This window comes from Petaurus breviceps, unplaced genomic scaffold (assembly GCF_028583685.1).
Source record: "Petaurus breviceps papuanus isolate PSGF00001 unplaced genomic scaffold, PetGlider_PUasm1.0 174, whole genome shotgun sequence".
Lineage (NCBI taxonomy): Eukaryota > Metazoa > Chordata > Mammalia > Diprotodontia > Petauridae > Petaurus > Petaurus breviceps.
In genome coordinates this window covers 50771247-50792526 of record NW_027185761.1, presented here as the reverse complement: position 1 = coordinate 50792526, position 21280 = coordinate 50771247, and the positions used below count along the sequence as shown (strand labels likewise).

General features: G+C 39.7%; 1 protein-coding gene across 1 annotated transcript in view; it reads right to left on the bottom strand.

The window, feature by feature from the left end:
- LOC138158495 (cadherin-related family member 3-like) overlaps positions 1-20938 on the bottom strand; it is a gene marked incomplete at its 5' end in the record, with an annotated part of 85968 nt that extends 65030 nt beyond the window's left edge. Inside the window, 3 exons of the mRNA XM_069084564.1 lie at positions 4332-4420; positions 7741-7912; positions 20729-20938. Of these exons, the coding sequence (XP_068940665.1) occupies positions 4332-4420; positions 7741-7912; positions 20729-20938 (471 nt within the window). The remainder of the gene's footprint in view (positions 1-4331; positions 4421-7740; positions 7913-20728) is intronic.
- Between the last annotated feature and the right edge of the window lie 342 nt (positions 20939-21280).

Below are 21280 nucleotides of genomic sequence, written 5' to 3'. Positions count from 1 at the left end.
TATATATATATATATATATATATATATATATATATATATATATATACTATTATTAATACTATTTTACATGTAATTGGGAAATAAGATATACAGGCAATGAGGCATAGAGATTCACCATGCCCTACTGGAAAAGTAGAAAAGAGTATGGGAGAAAATATAGGAGAGAGAAGATTAGAGGAGGGGATCCTGTGGGACTGCTATTTTGGGGTGGTGGATAGGGGAAAATTTGTAACTCAAAATCTGGTGAAAATGAATGATGTAAATCAGAAGTTACTGAAGCATTTGAAAAATTTAAAAAATTTAAAAAAAAACAAAAACAACTGAGATTAGCAAGAAATTGTTAAATCTGAATCTACCAGGTGATTCTACCTCTTCAGCCCTCACTTCTGTCCAATGGTGCCTTAGACCCCAGGGGAGTTTCTCTTCCAGGTCAGCTTACCCTGCTACCAACCCCTACTTCCCAGCTGCATTCTCACTGTATCCCAGGGTTCTCTGGTATAGGCCAGCATCCTAGGATCTATGTCTTGCAGTACATTGGCCCAGGGTCTCTCTCCCCACTGACCTCATGTCCTGGAGTCTCTTCTATAATTGAATATATCTTTAAAAATTGAAATGAGGGCTATTTGCGCCAGGTACCAAAACTGTTCGATTTTTCACTAGTAATAACTAAACTCTGCTCCTGATTCCAAGGGCTTTTAAAACTATAACCTGACCAATGTATAATGTGAAAGTATTTACAGATCCTATACTTGACTATAAGCCGCCATGGGGAGGGGGGGAGGGGAGGGAGGGGGACAAAATGTGAAATTCAAGGAATTGTGGAATTGAATCCTGTAAACTAAAAGGAAACAAACAAATTAATAAAGTAAAACTTTTTCTCTTCCTCATAAAAAAAAAAACTATATACTCCATTAGCCCTCATGACTAAGCTATTGGTCAAAACCAGAACCAGCCAATTAGAGAAAGTAAATGAAGGCCTAAAGACAAGAAAATCGTTACTAAGAAACCATACTAAGTTTCTAACTCACAAAATTAGTTTAGATCTATTGAGGGGTGATTAAATACAGGCTTCCATTTAGCTCTCATTACCACTGAAGTCATTCCTCATTTAGTCAAAATTTTAAGGAACATTTTGATGGGTGAGTCTTCCTATCTAGGGGTTCACAAGCCAACCCACTTTTGAATAAAATACAGGGGCTCCGACCAGCAGCACTGAGTCAGTAGGAGAAAACATGGGGTGGCCTTCATCTAGAATGAGTTGAGGCCATTAATCGGCTAGTAAACCATTGTGATTGCATGCTATATTATAAGTTTACCTATTTGGCTATGATGTAGTTTTCTCTTGAGAAAAGGGCAAGGGAGTAGATAATTTTCAAGCAGAAGACTAGAAGAGCAATTGAAATGTGACAGCTGAGTCCCATGCACGTAGATCTGCCTGGTGGTGAGTTCAAAACTATTATCTCGTACATGTTGATTTGGTGCGAGACGCATGATTAGGCGATTAAATTACATGTTGTAAAGGAAGCTGTGACCTTTCCAATTCTATCTCAGATAGGTTGTTGAGTTATTGGGAGGAGGGCAAGAAGACTGTGTGTGGGAGCCTGACAAAATGCTGCCGTTTCTTTATGTAATTACAAGAGTTTTTTCAATGTTCTTTTAAAAAAAAAAACAGCATTGATGAGGCTTCTTAATGTCATTGACTGTCTCTGGAGGAAAACATGGATCCTAAATATATAGACATATATCCCCACTACAACTCCTGGGAAATTATGAATTCTGTTAATCTAATACTAGCTTTGGTGATAATATGATCACACAGAATTTCCATATTTTTCCCTCAGTTTAGGGAAAACAGCACATGATAAATCGTAACAAGGAACAGTTACATGGTGTGGCGGAAAGAGTGAGACACCTGGAGTCATAAAGACTGATATTCAAGAGTTCAAATCTGGCCTCAGAGGCTTACTAGCTGTGTGACCCTGGGCAAGTCACTTAACCCAGTTTGCCTCAGTTTCCTCATCTGTAAAATGAGCTGGAAAAGGAAATGACAAACCATTCCAGTGTCTTTGCCAAGAAACCCCCCAATGAAGTCACAACATAAAAATGACTGAACAACAACAGAGGAAGACAGAAATCATCTCCATGTTGTTCACCTGCTTTGGGCCATCACCGCACTTTGGTAAATAAATACCGAGCTTGGTAAATATTTGTTGTTCTTGTTAGCATTGATAAATGCTAACAAACTGATGTGATTTCCTGTTCTATCCATCCACCAGGTAAAAGAAAACCACATTATTCATTCATTCAGTCAGTCAGTCAGTCAGTCATTCAACAAATATTCCATTTGTGCCTAGTAAAAACTAGATAAGAAGCGGGCACAGAGATGGCCTCAAAATCAGGGGTCCTGCCTCTGACCCCTAGTCTACTGGCTGAGTGACCCTGGGCAAGTCATGTAACTTCTCAATGCTCTGGGTAGCTCTTTAAGATCAGAAGTCACAGAGAAAGCTGTGACCTTCATTGGTAGAGGGAGTTTCTTCATCGGTTCTGCCTGTTTACACTTAGATCTGTTTGCTTGTTGTCTCTTTCATCAGCTTGTAGACTCCTTGAGAACAGGGATAATGGTCTTTTGTCTCTTTTCGTATCCCTGGTACTTAGCACAGCCCTTGACACAAAGTAGGCATTTAATAAATGTTCATTGACTCACTGACAAACTGAGGTTCCCTATACCAGTGAAATCACATCACAGATCCTATCTCAATTTCCTGGGCACTGTGCATGATTCAAAGGTAAAGAAAACATTGTCTCTGTCCACTAGGAGCTTATAATCTCATAGAGGGTATGAGACAAATAAACTAAAATGTAAAATAGAACATCATACATGCACATACCATACATGTATACACTTGCATAAATGTAAACATGTATATGTTAATAGATGAAGCACTTCTGCTCCATACAAAATGAAAACTCTGAGGAAGGAGATGTGTCTTCCTTCATCTTGCTGGCAAGATCAGGGTAGTCTTCAGGAAGGAAGTGACTTTTGATTGCAGTTTTAAAGAATGAGCAAAATTTTAAAAAGAGAAATTGAGAGGAAAGGAGCAGTGGGACATTCCAGGCACTGGGAAGGTCATAAGGGACAATAAAGAGGAAGGAAAGGGTGGGATATGGTCATGAAACGGTAAATAGTCCAGTTTTCCTGGAGTATGGAGCAGTGACTTCCAACTCAACCAGACACAGGAGTCACTAATGCATATATATAAATATATGTATATATGTACTTATATAAAGGATCCTTGCAGGCTACAGATTGAATTAGAAACCCACATATTAATATCATCTATGTTTTATTGTATTTGATTTATTTTGTTAAATATTTCCCAATCTAATAAGGGAAGCACTTGGGGAAATAGTGGAGCTGTATGTTTGACACCCCTGGTATATATTCAAAGAAAGTAATGAGAAATAAGGTTAAAAGACTGATGAACCCTAGAGGGAGGAGAACCTTGAATGCTAGATGAAGAAATGTGGAATTATTCAGCAGGAAATAGGGAGACATTAAAGGTTTTTGAGGAGGAGAGCTATGCATTCAGACTTGTGCATAAGGTAAAATAATCCAACGGTGGTATGGAGGTTGGATTAGAAGAGGGAGAGACTAGGGGAAAGGAAATAAGTGAAGAAGGTTTAAAGTTCATGGAGAACCATGGTTTTAGCAGTAGGTATAAGGGAGAGCTCTAGAAGACACATACCTTAGAAGAAGAGTCAACAGAATGTGGATATGAAAGATAAAGAAGAAGGAGCAAATTAACTAAAATCAGAGATAACAAGTTCAAGTGACTGGGAAAGCAGGGAAGACCTCATGTCACCATAACATCATTCGTTACATGAATCCACTTTTCTACAAGTCAATATTTAGCTAGAATGCTAATGGCTTAAGGTGTGCAGCAGAGGCTGGGGTGATTGAGGAGAAAACATAGAGATCTGGTTCATTACAAAACCGATAGTTCAGATCCATGTGTATTACAGCAATAATTAATTTTGTCAGAAAACAAAAGTGCTTGTGTGCAGCCATAATGACAAGAGAGCAAAATAAAGAGGGCTAAGACTTTGTTGCACAAAGAGCCATCACTATCATTTAGAACTGTCTGTTATACAGAGAATGAAATGTAGAGGAGCTCAGGCGATCTCTTAGAGAGCTCAGGGCTCAACAATGCCCTGTAATTAAATGGACCAGAATGATTGCACTGATTTTCGCCTTTGCTTTATTGTGTGGATATAGCCTCAGATGGGAACAACCAGGCTTCATGGCTCTCAGTCCAAACAACATAAATTACCTTTAAGGCGGCATTCTCTGGGTCGTTGGTTCTCACTCTGTAAAGGATCGTGCCTACAGCAGCGTCCTCTGGAATATAAATCTCTGTAACTGCCAGGAGAGGGAAAATATTCAAGCATGAGCCCAGTGTCACAAACTGTTCAAAGTTTAAAAAGCAGAATGACATCCAAGTATGTTTTAGGTAACGTTAAAGGCATTGTTGACATTCAGTAGGGAGCTAGTGTGGTGTTTAGATATGGAAAGACCATTGGATTAAGGGAGAGAAGACCAGGCTGCCTCTGACTGACTTAGGCACTTCTCTGGGAGTATTTCTTCATCTGTAAAAAAGGGATAATGATACATACCTTTCCTACTTTGCTGCATTGTGTGCAAATCAAATAAGGTAATGCATGCGAAATTGCTTCATTAACTGCAAAGCTTTGTGAAAGTTTAAGCTATTATTCTCTAACTAGAGGGGATTGCTCCTTCTCTGAATCCCCCTAGCTGTTTGTATCTCTCTTTGGCACTTAATTCTGCTTTAGAAAGGTAGCAAGGCACACTGGGAACTCTGCTGGTTAGCTAGTTATTTCTCACATACTTACAATATGTTCCTGCTTCCCCTTTGCCCCTCAGCCTCAGATCATCAGCACCTGTCTTCTCCATTAGAGCATCAACTCCTTGGAGATAGGGCTTGTCTTGACTGCTAGTATTAGCCTGCCAGCTAGTAAGTACTTAATGAATGCTTTCTCTATCTTTAGAAAAGCAGCCCTGGTAAGTGGGTTGGACATAGAGTTTGAATCCCCAATCTGTAAGACCATGGGGAAATCACTTGATCTCTTTAAACCTAAATCCTCTCATCTGTAAAATGGGGACAGTAATACCTGTCATATCTGCCTCATAAATGTCTTATAATGATCAAATGAGACAATGTGTACCAAACACTTTGCCAGCCTTAAAGCATCTATGTGAATGTCAACTGCTATGGTAACGTTGACAGTGTATAAGGAAGGCTATACAGTTCCTTCGCTTATTTCCCTTGAAAGCTGCAAGGACCAGTGGGGTAGAAGCTCATTTCATGCCCCTTTGTATCCTCTTCAGTACTTAACAGTGAACTTTACATAGGGAGTGGTCAATAAATGTCTGCTGAATTAATTATGGAAAGTCTCCCCTTTCCCATGCTTGAAAACCCCTCACTTGATCCTATAATCTCTGCTAGCTATGGTCCTATATCTCTACTTTAAGAATGAACTCTTTGATAATGCATGCAAAATTGATAAAGCCCCTATACTAGGCACCTCTCCTTTCTCTTCCTCCCTCTCTTCTAAACCCTTTGCAATCTGGCTTCCAACCACATCCTTCAACTAAAACTGCTCTCTCAACATTATCAAGGATAAAAAGTCATCTGGACCTACTGTTTCCTTTTACAGTTGAGGAAATTGAGGACAAGAAAAAGGAAATTATTTGCCCAAGGCCACCTAGGTTGTTAAGTGGCAGAGCTAGGATTTAAACCCAGGTCCACTAACCACACAATCCAGCAGCACCTGGGAAAATAACCATGTCCACCTGCAGAATAAGAATAATAATACTTGTATTGCTTTGAAGTATGTTAGGAAGGAAGAACTTTATAAATCATTCGGTAAGTCTGAAATAAAATCTAGATATTACCATTCCCCCTCATTCCTCTGTTCTTCCTTCCAAAGCAGTTAGAAATAAATAGAAATAAATAGAAATAATGGAAATAATAATAGAAATAATAGAAACAATGACAACAACATTGTTTATAATGCTTTAAGGTTTAAAACACTTTACAAATATCTCACTTAATGTCTAATGGGAGGTAGGTGTCATTATTATTATCACCATTTTACAGATGAAGAAACTGAGGTGGACAGAGGTTATAGCTAGAGAGTGTCTAAGGTCAGATTGCATAGAGGAAAGAAGGCTAGACTTGGAGTTAGGGGACTTCAGTTTGAATTCTGCCTTGGTTGTGTGACCCTGGGCAAGTCACTTAGCCTCTCTAGGCCTTTCTCAACTATAAAATAAAGATATTAATGCTTTGTCCTTCCCCTCCCCCAACTTCACAATGTTGGTACAATCTGAGTAAAGTGTTCTACAAAGGAGTTCAATATAAATGAAAGCTCATTCATTTTCAGGTGTAGGAAAGTGAGCTTCATCACCTTAAAATATTGAGAAAGTTCCAGTTAATCATTAAGCCCATTTACAGTCTGATTCTCAAATGATTCTCTAGTGATCCACACTAGAAGCTGAAGTCTGTTCCCAAGCTTATTTCTTTAGCAATTGGGAAATGTGATTTGACAACCAAGAAACCTAGGCACTCTTAAGTGGCGTTTGGAGGTAGAACATCCAGGAATAGAGAAATGCCATCCTTCTGTGCTTGGCTAAGACCATGCCCAGAGTGAAATGTTTAATTCTGGCAGAAAGGATAGAGTGTGGGACCAAGCATCATGAAGATCTGACTTTAAATCATCCAGCCTTGGGCACTTGCTAGTTTTGACCCTGAACAAGACATGTAACCTTTGCCTGCCTCGGTTTCCTTCCCTGTAAAATGGAAATAATAATAGCACCGAACTCCCGTGGTTGCTGTTAGAACAAAATGAGGTCATAATTGTAAGGTGCTTTCCAAACCTTAAGACATCGTATAAATGCTAGCTATTATTCTGGTCATCACCATTTAGGCAGGATGTAGATAAACTGAGGAATATCCAAAAAGAAGGCAATGAGCATGGGCCTTTGAGATCTGGCAAATATACGAATCATCTGAAGGGACCGAGGATGATTACCATGGAGGGAAGAAGGCAGAGGGAGAATAGGAGATCTATTTTCAGGTATTTGGAGGGCTGTCATACATAAGATGGATTGTCTTTGCTCTACTTGGCTCTGGAGGGCAGAACTAAAAGTAATAACTGAAATTACAAAGGGGAAAGCATAAGATTTCTATAAGGAAAAACTTTTTAAAAAGCAGGGCTAGCCCAGGCTAGATGACCACTTATCAAATACATTGTAGTGGGTTTTCAAGCATGGGTTAGACCAGTTGACCAGTGGAATCTCTTTCAACTCTGAGCTTCTGTTGCTCAAGGGAAAGCCTACCCACCATACCTTTGAAATTGTGGCCAGTAAGTGTCTTGGCATGGGATAAATATTAGTGGCTGGCTGACTGGGTAGGTGTCTTTGGTCCCAAAGAAGAAAAACAAGAAAAGCTACTGTCTCCTGAATAGATAGCTCTAGGGTCACATGTGCAGAGACTGTGGCATCCAAATTAATTCTATAAACTAGGAGAACAAAAGCATAGATAAGATCCAAAACAGGATGATCCTAGTGCTTGGTCTGGGTTCAGTGATTGATATGGGTATGTGCTTATGCACAAACAGAATCATTCAGACATATTTTAAAAAATAAATAATCCCCTATACCTTGGTCAACTTGAGCGAGTGATCCAACGAAAGCTGGCGGTTCATTGACATCTACAATCTGGATTGAAATGGTCTGAGATGCTGAGTTGCCTCCACTGTCCCGGGCATAGATCACCAGAGTATAGGAAGCCACTGTTTCAAAGTCCAGCTTGGGTTCTTTGGCCGTTACCAGCTAATCAAAAGAGATATAACGTGACGAATGCAAAAATGTGTTTAATAGGAATGTATGTGTAGAACCCATATCAGATTGCAAGCCGTCTTGGGGATGGAGGAGGAGACAATTTAAAACTTATGGAAGTGAATGTTGAAAACTAAAAATAAATAATTTAATTAAAAAGTTTAAAGAGATATAGTTGAAGGTGTGAGATTTTCCACACAGAAGGCTCATCAGGGGAGCTAGACAACTTGAGAGACAAGACCATCTCCATCAATCACATCATTTTGATAGATTGGTTTGGAATTGAATCTCACTTGGGAGGCTACAGTGAGAGGGTAGGGGTGGATGTCAGTTAACACCTTGTATCTTCTAGATACAGGTAACATTTGTATCTGTATCTTCTAGATTTCCTGGACCTGAGTACTTGTCAACCTCCCTTCATACCCACTCAACTCATTCTTCTTACTCTCCTGCCATCATCTATATCTCCTTCCTACAAGAAAATCTGGCCTGGTCCCCAAGCTCCTAGAAGTGAATTTTTACCTCCTCTTTCCAGATCATCCTCCAAATTCCAGGCCATTACACCTCTCCTTCCAACAACACTTCATGTGTTATCTTTCCCCATTAGAATGCAAACTCCTTGGGGTGGCTAGGTGGCATAGTGAATACAGCACCAGCCCTGGACTCAGGAGGACCTGAGTTCAAATCCAGCCTCAGACACTTAACTCTTACTAGCCATGTGACCTTTGGCAACTCACTTAACTCCAATTGCCCTGTGTTCCCCCTCCAAAAAACAAAAGAATGCAAACTCCTTGAGAGCAGGGACCATCTTGCTTCCTTATATTTGTAGCCCCAGATTTTAACAGAGTGCCTGGCACACAGTAAGTACATAATAAATGTTTTGTTCCTGAAAGAAAACCAACAAAATAAAGTCATTAGTAAATAATTCTTTACTTATAATGCAAAAAAGTTGCACGGAAAGAGAAAATTCTGGGTGCCAATTCAACCCAATTTTCCTACAAGGTTCCCTTAATACAGAAAAGCAACAAAAATCAAAGAGAATGCTTACAAGAATACATGGGAGTACAAAACAACAAGGTCATTGTCAAGAAACATCTGCTCTACCAAGATATAGGTGATCTCTGGCATAGACAAAACAGGATACAGACGACAGAAACAGTAATTAACTATAAAAAGAAAAAAATCATTTAAACAGGATACCGAGCAAAGGAAGTTTTTCCCACAAAAGCTTTATTATATTTTTGTTTTTCCAGAAAACTAAAACAGTCCTGTTAAAATCAGGATGGAATTGCTTAGGTTCAAAGCTAGTAAAGCTCTATTTTGCTGGTCACCTAGCAATAGACTCAGTTCACATTCCTTCCTGTCAGACTCCACCTTCCACTTGCTGTTCCTCAAGCCCAGCTTCCCATACCTTTGTAAAAGCTACATCTTTGACAGCTGGGATCCGAAGGAGCAGGCATCGTCACTTAGCCTTCTTAGAATCCTCAGTTTCCTTCAAGGCCCAGTGCCCTACTTGTAAATGCTCTCCCTTGCCCCAAATTATCTATTTACCTGTTGTGGTCTTCTCTTGAGAATTGAGATTGTTTTTCTTTCTGTCTGTCTCCCCCAAAATTAACAGTCACCTGCACATAGCAGGTACTCAGCAATGTTTTCAGGATTGAGATGAATGAAAATGCAATGATTTTACATAAGCTCCAGGACCATAGAAGAAGCAAATTCATTTCCTTCCCCCAAGAATTATAAATAATAGCCTTCTATTAACCCTAGGTCTACTTGTCTACGTGCTATGGAAGTCATACTTGGGCCTCCTCACTGGCTGCCAAATTGAATATTTACTAGGCAAATGTTGTGAAATTCTGGTTTCAAAAGTTGCCCAATTGGTAGAGAATCAGAAAAACAGATGCCACATCTTTTATTGTATTGGAAAACTCCAATGAAAATTGGTTTTATCATGTATGTGCTTTAGGTCTTTCTGTGAATCCAATCCCTTTCCTTTAATTCTATCCCGATGGTGAAATAATTCCACCCTCTGGATCATAGACTCAGTCAAGGTCAAGTTCCATCTGGAAGTTTCTGCCCACCTTCTAAATAGGATCTACACCTGTGAGCCCAGAGCCTCCCACACCCAACAACTGGTATGAAACAGGGCAGAAGACAAGCAAGTACATTTCATCAGACTTAGGACCAGCCTTTATCAACTCAATGAACTCTTATCTTTGCCCCTATTGGTAGTGTGGAAGTAGTTAATCTTGCTAGGCTGACCCTCTCGTTGATTTTACCCTGCACCATCCCTGCCTACACATCTAGTCCATCAACAAGCATTTATTAAGTGTTTACTACATGCCAAGTGCTGCATCTCATAAGCACCAAAGATGAAAAGAAGTGCAGAGATTGTCCCTGTCCTCAGGAAGCTCACATTCTAATAGATGATATGACATTTAAATAACTAGTCAAATAGAAATTGTAGATGGTGGCTAATCTGAAAGATGAAGGTTCTAGCAACTAGGGGAAACAGGAAGTCCTCCTGCATAAGGTGGGGTTTGATCTGAGTTTTGAAGGAAACCAAGGACACCAAGAAGCAAAAGTGAAGGAGCAAAGCATTCCCTGGGTGGGGGCCAAGCAGGGCAAAGTCAGGAAAATGGAATACAGAGCGCCATATGTTTGAGCAATTGCACATAGGGAATGGTAGGTGGATCCTAGAGTCCTTGGAGGGGTTATATAAACAACCTCCATGGACTTTGCGCTTGGCCTGCTGAGACTTGTGGGATCGTCCAGAGATCTGTTGTTAGCTGTATTCTCAGGCAGGGCCCCTTTTGTCTAGCTCGATTCCACGACCAGAAAACTAAACGGCTTCTACATGATTGCCTCAAGAAGACTGGGAAGATCACCTGACAAGATAAGGTGCTAGATACTGAGGTTCTTTCTCAAGCTGAGCTGCCAAACATTCAGACTCTGCTGCAGAGAGTGCAACTCCAACACACTGTACACATAGTTCAAATGTCAAATGCATGCTTACCTAAAAAGCTATTTTATGGAGAATTTGCATAAGGCAGGCGCTCACACAGTGGTAAGAAAAAGTGATACAAGGACACTCTCAAGGTCTCTCTGAAGAACTTTAGTGTCAGTTGTGAGATATGGGAGATGTCCTAGCACAGTACCACCCACCATGGCATGCCTTTGTCAAAGAAAGCACCATACTCCATGAGCAAAGCGGAATCACAAAAGTACAAAGGAAACACAGGCTGTGAAAATCCAAAGCCATCTCCATCCCAAATATTCTAATGGACTACTTGTGCTCAGCCTATGGTAGAGCCTTCCAAACTCATATTGAACTAATCAGCCACAGTCAGGCACACTGTGCCCTGACCCCAACATCATGATGTCATTGGTCCTCTTCAAAAACAACAACATGGAACAACAATTCCATGACAACTCATTCCTCAATGTGGCAAAAGTATTTATCTCTTACTGTGTCACAGAATCATGGAATCTGAAGATTAGAAAGAGCTTCAATAACTATTAACAAGACCAACCAATCTTAAAAAGCAATTCCCACTATAACATAGCTATCACCTCCCAAGGCAGCCCATTTCACTTTTGAACAGTTCCCAATGTTGGGAAGTCAAATTGACCTCAGCAACTTCCACCCATTCCTCCTCCTCCTGCTGCCTTCTAAGGCCAAACAAAACAAATCTAATCTCTCCTTCACATGACAATCTTCCACTTCCTTGAAGAAAACTCTTATGGTCCTCCTGAGTCTTCTTTTTGCCAGATTAAATTTGCTGTTTCTTCAATTTAGCCACACATGACATAGACTCAAAGCCCTCCAGTATCCTAGCTGCCTCCCTCTGGACACTCTCCAGTTTATCAATATTCAACCATGGTGCTCAGAGACATACAAAATTATCTAGATGTGGTCTGGCTAGGGCAGAGTACAGAGGGACTGTGACTCCCTTATTCCTGAAAGCCCCATCTCACTTAATGCAGTCTAAGATTTCATTAACTTTTTTGATTGTTTCATCACACTGCTGATTCATAATGATCTTACAGTTTTATTAGGGGAAGCATTGTGTCTGTTCCTCAGCATAGCCCTATAGCAGAGGATTATGATATTTAAGCATCAGAGGACAACATAATGTTATACCAGGTATAGAAAGAGCTCTGGACTTGAAGTCAGGACACCTGGGTTCAAATCCAGTTCTAATATCTATTCATTTTATGATCTTGGGAAAATCACCTAACTTCTGTGAATCTCAGTTTCATCTTTAGTAAAAAAAAAATGAAATGAAATTTTTAAAGTGTTTATAATAGCTGTGCTACCTACTTCCTACTTGATATTAGGAATTTGCTTTATAAGGCTTAAAGCAAGTTTTTAATCAGATAAGGCATGTTTCCTACTCCCTAAGAGCATCTGTGTTTTCTGTGGCATCCTCCCTAGAACAAAAGCTACTAGACTGGTAAACCAGGAGAATGCAGACTTCTAACCTCATCACATGACTGAAACTGCTCTCCAAATAAACCAATAATCTATTAATTGCCAAACCTGATGATCTGTTATCTTTTCTCATGGTTATTGCCCTATCTGCTGTATTTGACATCATTAACCTCTCCTCCTAGACACTCTCTCCTCTACATAGAGACACTATCCTCTCCTGGTTTGCTTGCTACCCATCTGACTTCTAATTCTTAGTTATTTTTGCTAATTTACCAACTACATGAGGGCCCCTAACTGTGCATATTCCATATGATTCTGTCCTGCACCCTCTCCCCTTTCCTTCTTTACTCTTTTCATAACCTCATTAACCCCCATTATCTCTATGTAAATGACTCCCAGATCTCTAAATTTAGCCCGAGAATTTCCCGAACTTCAATTCTGTAACACCAATTGCCTACTGGGCATTTCAAACTGGGTGCCATGAAGACATCTCAAACTCAACATGTCAAATAGAATTCATTAACTTTGCCCAAAAAACTCATCCCTCTTTGGGTCTCCCAGGCTCATAATACTAGCATAATCCTCGACTCTTCATTCCCTTTTATCCTGTATTTCTAATCAGTTGCCAAATCTTGCCATTTCCACCTCCACAACATCTCTCACAGCTGACCTCTTCTCTCTTCTCACATAGTTATCACCTTAGAGCAGATCCTCATCACCTCACATGTAGATTATGCCAATGGACTTCTAAGTAGTCTCTTTTCTAAAGTCTCTCACCACTCCAACCCATCAATACTGATGCCAGAGCAATTTTCCTTAAGTGAATATCTGACCATGCCAATTCCCCCACTCAACCAACTCCAGTGGTTCCCTATTGTCAAACTTTAAGTCAATGGTTTAGCATTGAAAACTCCTTTTGAGCTTGCCCCAACCTAACTTTCCAATCTCACAGTAGGAATTCAACAAATAATAACTGATTGATTGGCAATAGATTTCAGCAAAAGACATAGGAATCTTTCATGTTTTCCTTGTGAACAAGATAGAAAAGAAACAGGGACTAAATGACAATAGTTTGGTGGATTTGGACCTAGCTGGGTAAGTAGACCTAAAAAATACCCATGAATGTTCCTATGTCAATTTGGAGAGAAATTTCTAAAGGTCAAGGAACCTGCACCTGGCCCATTGTGGTACTAAAGTGTTTGTGAATGAAGACATAAATGATATGCTTATCTAATTGTAGATGAGCCAAAGCCTTGAGTAATTGTTAACATATTATATGACAAAGTTGAAGTCCAGAAAAATCTTGACAGACTAGAAAGATGGACGAGCTCAAAAAAGCTGAAATTTACTAGAGATTAATGTAAAGCCCTACATGGGATCAAAGAATCAATGTCACAAGTATAAAATGGAAGCCACATAGCTAGACAACATTACCTATGAAAAGCATTTGGGGTTTTAGCAGATCAGAAACAACATAGGAGTGGAGTTAACAGTGTAATATAGCATCTACCAAAGCTAATAATGTTTCTCTAGGTTAGTATTTTGTTATTGTTTAGTCATTCAGTCACATATGACCCTTCAGGACCCCGTGGACCATGGCACATCAGCCCCTTCTACCCTCTACTATCTCCTGAAGTCTGTCCAATTTCATGTTCATTGCTTTCATGACACTGTATTTCCATCTCACCCTCTGCCATCCCCTTCCCCTTTTGCCTTCAATCTTTCCCAACACAAAGGTCTTTTCCAATGAGTCCCATCTTCTCATTATGTGGACAAAGTATTCATCTTCAGTATTTGTCCTTCCAATGAATAATCTGAATGAATTTCTTTGAGTATTTAAATTTGATATCCTCACAGTCCAAGGGACTCTCAAAAGTCTTCTCCAAAACAATAATTAGCAAGTGTCAGTTCTGCAGTACTCAGCTTTCCTTATAGTCCAACTCTCACAGCCATACATTGCTACTGTAAAAAAAAAAGTAGCTTTGACCATATGGACCTTTGTCTAGTATAGAGAGGCATAATGTCCAGGAAAAATGACCATGCTCTGTCCTCATCAGGCCCTATCTCTGGTGCTATGTCTATACACAGATAAGCTGGGAAAGCTTCCTGAGGAGGGCATAAAGATAGAAAGGGCTATATGATAATCATGTTAATGATTATCATTACTGGGCATGTTAATCCTGAAGACGACTCAGGGAGGTATGATAGCTGCCTTCTAGTGTTTAAAGGACTGTCATAAAGAAAAATGATTAGATTTGTCTTCCAGAGAGCAGAACTAGGAGCCCTAGATAGAAATAGCAGAGAGGCAGATTAAGGCTCAGGAGAGGTTAACCCAGCCAGCTTTAGAACTTCTACCCTGGGACCAACTGGTTCTGTAAGGTCAGGAAATAGCTTAACACTGCATTACCAGCTTCAGGACACTCTATGTATCAGAGGCAGCTAGATGGTACATTGGATAGAGTGTTGGGCCTGGAGTCAAGAACACCTAAATTCAGACACTCACTACTAACTGTGTGACATTGAGCAAGGCATTTAACATCTTTCAATTTCAATTTCCTCAATTATAAAATGAAGGGTTTGGACTCAGTGGCCTCTAAATGCCCTTCCAGCTGTAAAGCTATGAACTTAACCACGTTTCACATGCCATCCATCTGGGTGAGCTTGTTGTCTACCTTGCCACCGAATATACGCTTCCCCAGATTCCACTTTCCACCTCTTGCTTTGGGCACATTAGTCGAATCAATACTACTATTGCTTCTAGAAAGGGCATGTCAACTAATTGCCTCTCAATTCCTATGGCCTACTATTCCTATGACTCTTTAGGCTACAACTCACTCCCGGGCAGAGACTATCACATTTTGTATTTATAATCCCAGCACTTAATAAGTGCCCAGCACACAGAATTTAAGAAATGCTTCTCCATTCATTTTTCATTCTTAAAGAAAAGCTTTCTCACATTATGTGCTATCCAAAATTGGATGGAGTTAACAGGAGGCTATTTTCAAGCAGAAGCTGACTGACCACTCTAGGGGGATGTTCCAATATTCCTTATTCAGAGGATTCTTGTTTAAATATGGAATCAAGCTTGTGTTAGACCAGAGTCGATTGTTAAATTTTTAGTGTGAGCACTTACACCTAGCAAATTGACAAATGCTACAAATCAGGGCCCAGATTGCTGTTTTATTGTATATTAATGCTTGGGGAAGCATTAATAATGCAGATTAATTTGAGTGCGTCAGGGAGTGGATTTTTGTTGGTTTTGTTTCCAAAATCTAGCTGTTCAAAATTTATCAGCTCACAGCTATATGGGACAGGCTGAATGATCACTAAGATCCCTTCCAACCCTAGGATTGGGTGCATCATATTTCTGGTCAATAATTACACAAATAATGTTGTTCTTGTGGTCCCAGTGCCTTGAGAAATGCCTGTCACATGGTAGGTGCTTACCAAAGATTTGTTCACTAATTAATTGATTAAAAGACCAAGTGAAAAAGAAAAGAATGTGTGATGTTGTAAGACTCATTTGGGAACATAGGACCAATGATATTGAGTTTGGGTTTCATTCTGCTGTTGAGAATGTTATCTGATTAGGGCATCCAGGAAACAGGAAACATGTACGTGTACAAAATAGGCCACTTTGGTTCATTTTCTCCTGAAGTACATTCAATACCACTTAGGTACATCTTAGTCAGCCTTACGACAGGTAGTAATTTCAAGATTACATAACCAGAATGCATCTTGTCTCATTTACATTGATTTATTTGTATAATCAGTTCACTTCAGGGTTGGACTATTGTTTCTCTGTGAAGCTAGTTGTTGGAGTGGTTTGGTTTGGTTTGTTTTTTTGACTGCTTGCCCAGTCACCCCTCCTTAGCAAGAACAGTAATTGTTGGCCCAATAAGCAAATATTGTGGAAGGAAGGAAGTTCAACAATGGGTAATGATAGGCTGAAACCAAAATAGAAAGGTATATGCACTTCTTAATGCTTGTAAAAATCACTGAAAGTGATACTAACAAATGTATTTTGTCCTTATCTTGAGCTGTATTGTCTTTGCTGGGTAATGTCTCATATTCAATTTAATTATATTCAAAAAAGCAACCCTGTGAAATAAACACAGAAGGTCTTCACATCACCATTTTACAGATAAGAATACTGGAACAGAGAGGATGGTGGTGAGCGCCTAGTCATAACTAGAAATTTAGCCTTCAGGGCAAGGTGCAACTGAGGCACCTTCATTTGAAGACAATTAGAAGGAGAGGAAAACCAGGTCATTGCTCCAAGTAGGTAATCTAAGCCAGTGCCAGGTCACTGATGAGAAAGTTGCTGAGGAGGGAAGAGGGTAGAGAAGGGGAAGAGCACCCCCACAACAGTACCATCTAAGTAGTTTCTTATTTTAAATACTAGCACTGACTAGGTGCTAAGTTCTGTTTCTAGCTGCTCAAGGGATGAAAATGAATTTGGCACCACGGCATAGCCCCAGTCACTCCACCCTAACTCCAACTACGTTTTTACCTAAGGTTATATATATGTAATGTATATGTAATGTATATGTGTATATATGTGTGTGTGTGTATGTGTGTGTATATGTGTGTATGTATATATATATATATACCTATTTAATGGCAGAAGTAGGACTAGGACTCAAGTGGGCCAATGCCCAGTCACACCCTAAACTCCACCACACTGTCATTTCTTTTTCACCAGTAGATTTTTTTCTAAATTAGGATATGTACAACTCACTCATCAGCTATTACTACTCTACCATGATAATAACAATAACAGTAACTAACATTTATACAGATTACAAGCTCCTTGAGGGCAGGGACTAATCTTTTCGTATCCCCAGTGCTTAGTACAATGCCAGGAATACTTGTTGCTTTCATAGTCATTGGATTGTTTCAGTCATGTCTGACTCTGTGACCCAGTTGGTTTGGGGGTTTTTGTTTTGTTTTTTGTTTTTGGCAAAGATACTGGGATGGTTTGCCATTTCCTTCTCCATCTCATTTTACAGCTAAGGAAACTGAGGCAAACAGGGTTAAATGATTTGTCCAGGGTCACACAGTTAGTAAGTGTCTGAGGCCATATTTGAAATCAGGAAGATGAGTCTTCCTAACTCCAAGTCAGTTGCTCTAACCACCTCTCCACCTTGAATTGAATATACTACTTACTATGTGCCAGGAACTGCATTAAGTGTTTTACAATTATTATGTCATTTGATCTTCACAACAACCCTGGGAGATACTTGTCGCTAGGCAGATTATAAAGGAAGGAGAAAGCGAACCAGGATAATGACAGGCTGTGTCTGCTTACAACCATTTGACCTAATATGATTGGTTATCAACCAACACAGTTTAAAGGGTCAAACCAGTGTGAGTGTGTGTGTGTCACTATGTCTGTGTCTGTCTGTCTGTAAAAAAAAAAATCAACTACAGATGGACATGCCATTATACAAAAAGCCTCTGGGGTTGCTTTAACACAAAAAGGTAAAATGGGTAAGAGAAAAGTCTGAGTCAAAAGCACTTACTATTCAGGGAATGTCCTAAGCACCAAAAATATAAAAACAGTAACACAATATGTCCATGCCCTTGAGAAGTTTACCTTCCATGTATCCAGATAGGGAAATACAAAATATAAACATAGTAATGGGGGGAAGGAGGAAGAACTAGGAGGCATTCCCACTGAGACCTGAGGTGACCTTCATGTTCTCAGAAGCAGAGCTGAGAAGAAGAAGGTGCATTCTGGACCTGGGGGACAGGCCGCATGAAAGCCCAGAGACGGGAGAGAGAGTGAAATGTACAGGGAATGGGAAATGGGTCTGTTGAGCTGGAGTACAGGATGGGCGAAGCCAGCGTATGCCAGCAGACTGAAAAGATAGGATGGAGGATGACTGTGAAGGACTTTAAATGCCAAAGAGTGAGAGTTTCTTGGAAGTTAATCATAGAGTGTGGACTAAAGAAACTTTCACATATTTAAGGCCTAAATGATGAACTCAGATTTCCCAGAAAAGGGAAAGTTTATTCTTTAATTTTTAAAATAATTTTTCATCATTTTGTGTGTTTTTTTAATGATATGAAAGAATCCAGAAGAGGATGAATTGTTTTAAATAATTAGAATGTCATAATTTCAATATAGAGCCTGGTAATAAGCCTTGATCAAAAAACTCAACCGGGCGGCCAGGTGGCTCAGGAAGTAAGAGCACCGGTTCCAGTGTCGGGATGACCTGGATGAAATCCAGGCTCAGACACTTAGCACCCACCCAGAAATTACTGGCCGTGTAACCTTGAGCAAGCTACTTAACCCCAATTGCTTAAAAAAAAAGAAACTCAAATTTTTTAAAACAATAAAATCTAAGTGATGCAATGATGAGTCACAGCTTTTTGGTAGGCACACCCTGCACATAACTAGATCTTCATAATGCCCTCTCAAAAAATTTTAATTAGAAAATTCAGTCAACTCTCTCAACAATACCAAACAACCCTCTTAACCAGTTATTTTCATTGATATAATTAGCTAATAATAACCCTCAAAGACTCAAATGGATTAGGGAAGCAGATATTCCTTTTAACAATCCAGATCCCAACCTGCTCATACCTGCCCATCCCAGGTCCTGGTTCTCCCATATATTTACTACAAAGAGTCCACCCAATGTGCTGGTAGCCTTCCACACTTTCCCCTACATACCAATGGAGGACAAGCTCATCAGTTACTCCAGCCCCCACTGTCCCATCTCTTTGTTCCATCATACGTCTCTCTGACCACATCCTCCTCAAATAACATCATATTTGTAAAATATTTTGCAAAACTTAAAGTGTTATATAAATGGCAGTTATTATTATTAATTATCATGGTTATTATTAGGTATAGGCTTCTACTCACACTCATCATAAGCCTCTCCATTGTTCTCCAGAGACTGTTGTTTTCTTCAACTAGCATCCATATAATTGATGGTAATAGTCAATGCTATCAATAGTTGAAATTTATCTAGCATGTTGCAGTTTGCAAAGTATTTTCTAAGATATTGTCCCATTGGAGCCTCACAACTTATCAGCCAAATGATGCTGTTCTCTCAGTCCTTTTCCTTCCTGACCTATGTGCTGCATTTGACACTATGATTAACCTCTCTTAAATACTCTTTCTTCCATAGGTGTTCATAACACTATTCTCTCATGGCTCAACTCCTTAGCTAGGTGGTGCATTGGATAGAGTGTTGGGCCTAGAGTCAGGAAGAATTGAGTTCAAATATGGCCTCAAAAACTTACTAGTTATATGATCCTGGGCAAGTCACAACATCTACCTGCCTCAGTTTCCTCAACTGTAAAATGGGGATAATAATAGCACCTATTTCCCAGGGTGTATGAGGATCAAATGAGACAATTTTTATAAAACACTTAGCATAGTGTCTGGCATAATTTGGTATTTAATAAAAGTTTGCTTCATCCATTCTTTCCTCTTTACCTCTCTGATGATTCTTTGTCAGTCTCCTTTACTGGTTCATGATCCACAGCTTGCCCCCTAACTATGGATATTCCCCAAGTTCTATTTTGTGCCCTCTCATCTTCTCCTTTAATTTCTTTTCATAACCTCATCGGCTTGCATGAGTTCAGCCATCATCTCTATGACAGTTCTATATAACCAGCTCCAGTCTGTTGCAAAAGTTTCAGTCTTAGATCATCAATTACCTATCAGACATGGGGTTTTATACAGAGAAAGACCAAAGGAAGATGGATTCTCCAATATAGAGCTGACAAGTCCCAGCCACTTCTGAATCCTTCAATCATAGGTCAATGAAGTCCAAATTTGTTTGGGGTTGATAGAATTATTTTAGAGTTAGGGCCAGCAGTCATCAGTAACTCTAGCTCCTTTCTATCATGTTTCTTTTCTTTCACTGGGCAAAGAGGGTAAACTAATCAACCTGCCTCAGCCATCATCTACCCTCCAGTTCTGATGGTAGGCAAAAAAAAATGATACATGCCAACACATTGAATGGTAAATTATACCATAGACTCCAAGTAGAGCTATGCTTAGAGGTGATTCATTCAAAACAATCAAGCCTGTGTGCAGATACACCTGAAAACAGCAGAGAATTTTTTTTCACCTTTATACTGAAAAGTCAGGGTGTCTCTTTGGGATACAGCCCTGCCAAGTTCTCTTTAGCCCTAAATCTCTGATGTCATTTACTACCCAGGCTCAAAGTGGACCCCCAAGTTGTTCCTGACTCACATGTGAATTGGGATGCTCAAGTAGGATATTGAAATGCTCTGTCTTCTACAGAGTTTGGACATTATAATATACAGCAGAGGGTACTGGAGGGTAAGAGTGGGTTAATTACAAAGACATTGTTCTAAGTAAATACACACTTGAGCTATGTACTTACTTCCCACTGATATGCAGCTTTATGAGATACCACAAATGGATGGAAGACAGGGTTCGAATTAATAATAACAGGATCACCAATGAGAGAGTCATGATGAGAAACAGCTGCAGTGATTGTGGTAACCAGCGTGCTCTCTGATGCATTTTCCAGAAGAGGCTTGGCCCTCTCTACTGTTAAATTCAAAAAAGCTAGGCATCCTAAGAAAAAGCACAAATTTTTTTTTTAATTTCCCTTTCAGTGAGGCCCATGCCCCCCCTTGAAACAACATTTTTAAAATGCTAATTTTAAAAAATGCAGCAAACAAATACAATTAAATCTGCCTGTATCTCTCCATATATAAAGTTAAGTTGGTCATATTCCCCCATTCCCAAACCTAACCTAGACCCTACCATGGAGGGTAGAGCAGACTGGGAGCCTTTCCACCATCCTCTCCTTGATTTCTGGAGTCTATTCCATTCCAATTCAGAAGCCCTTCCAGCTTTCCCCACCAGAAATAAGCCAGACATAGTCAGCTTATAATCAGTGGAAAGTGTTTTGATCCCTTGCCCTGCT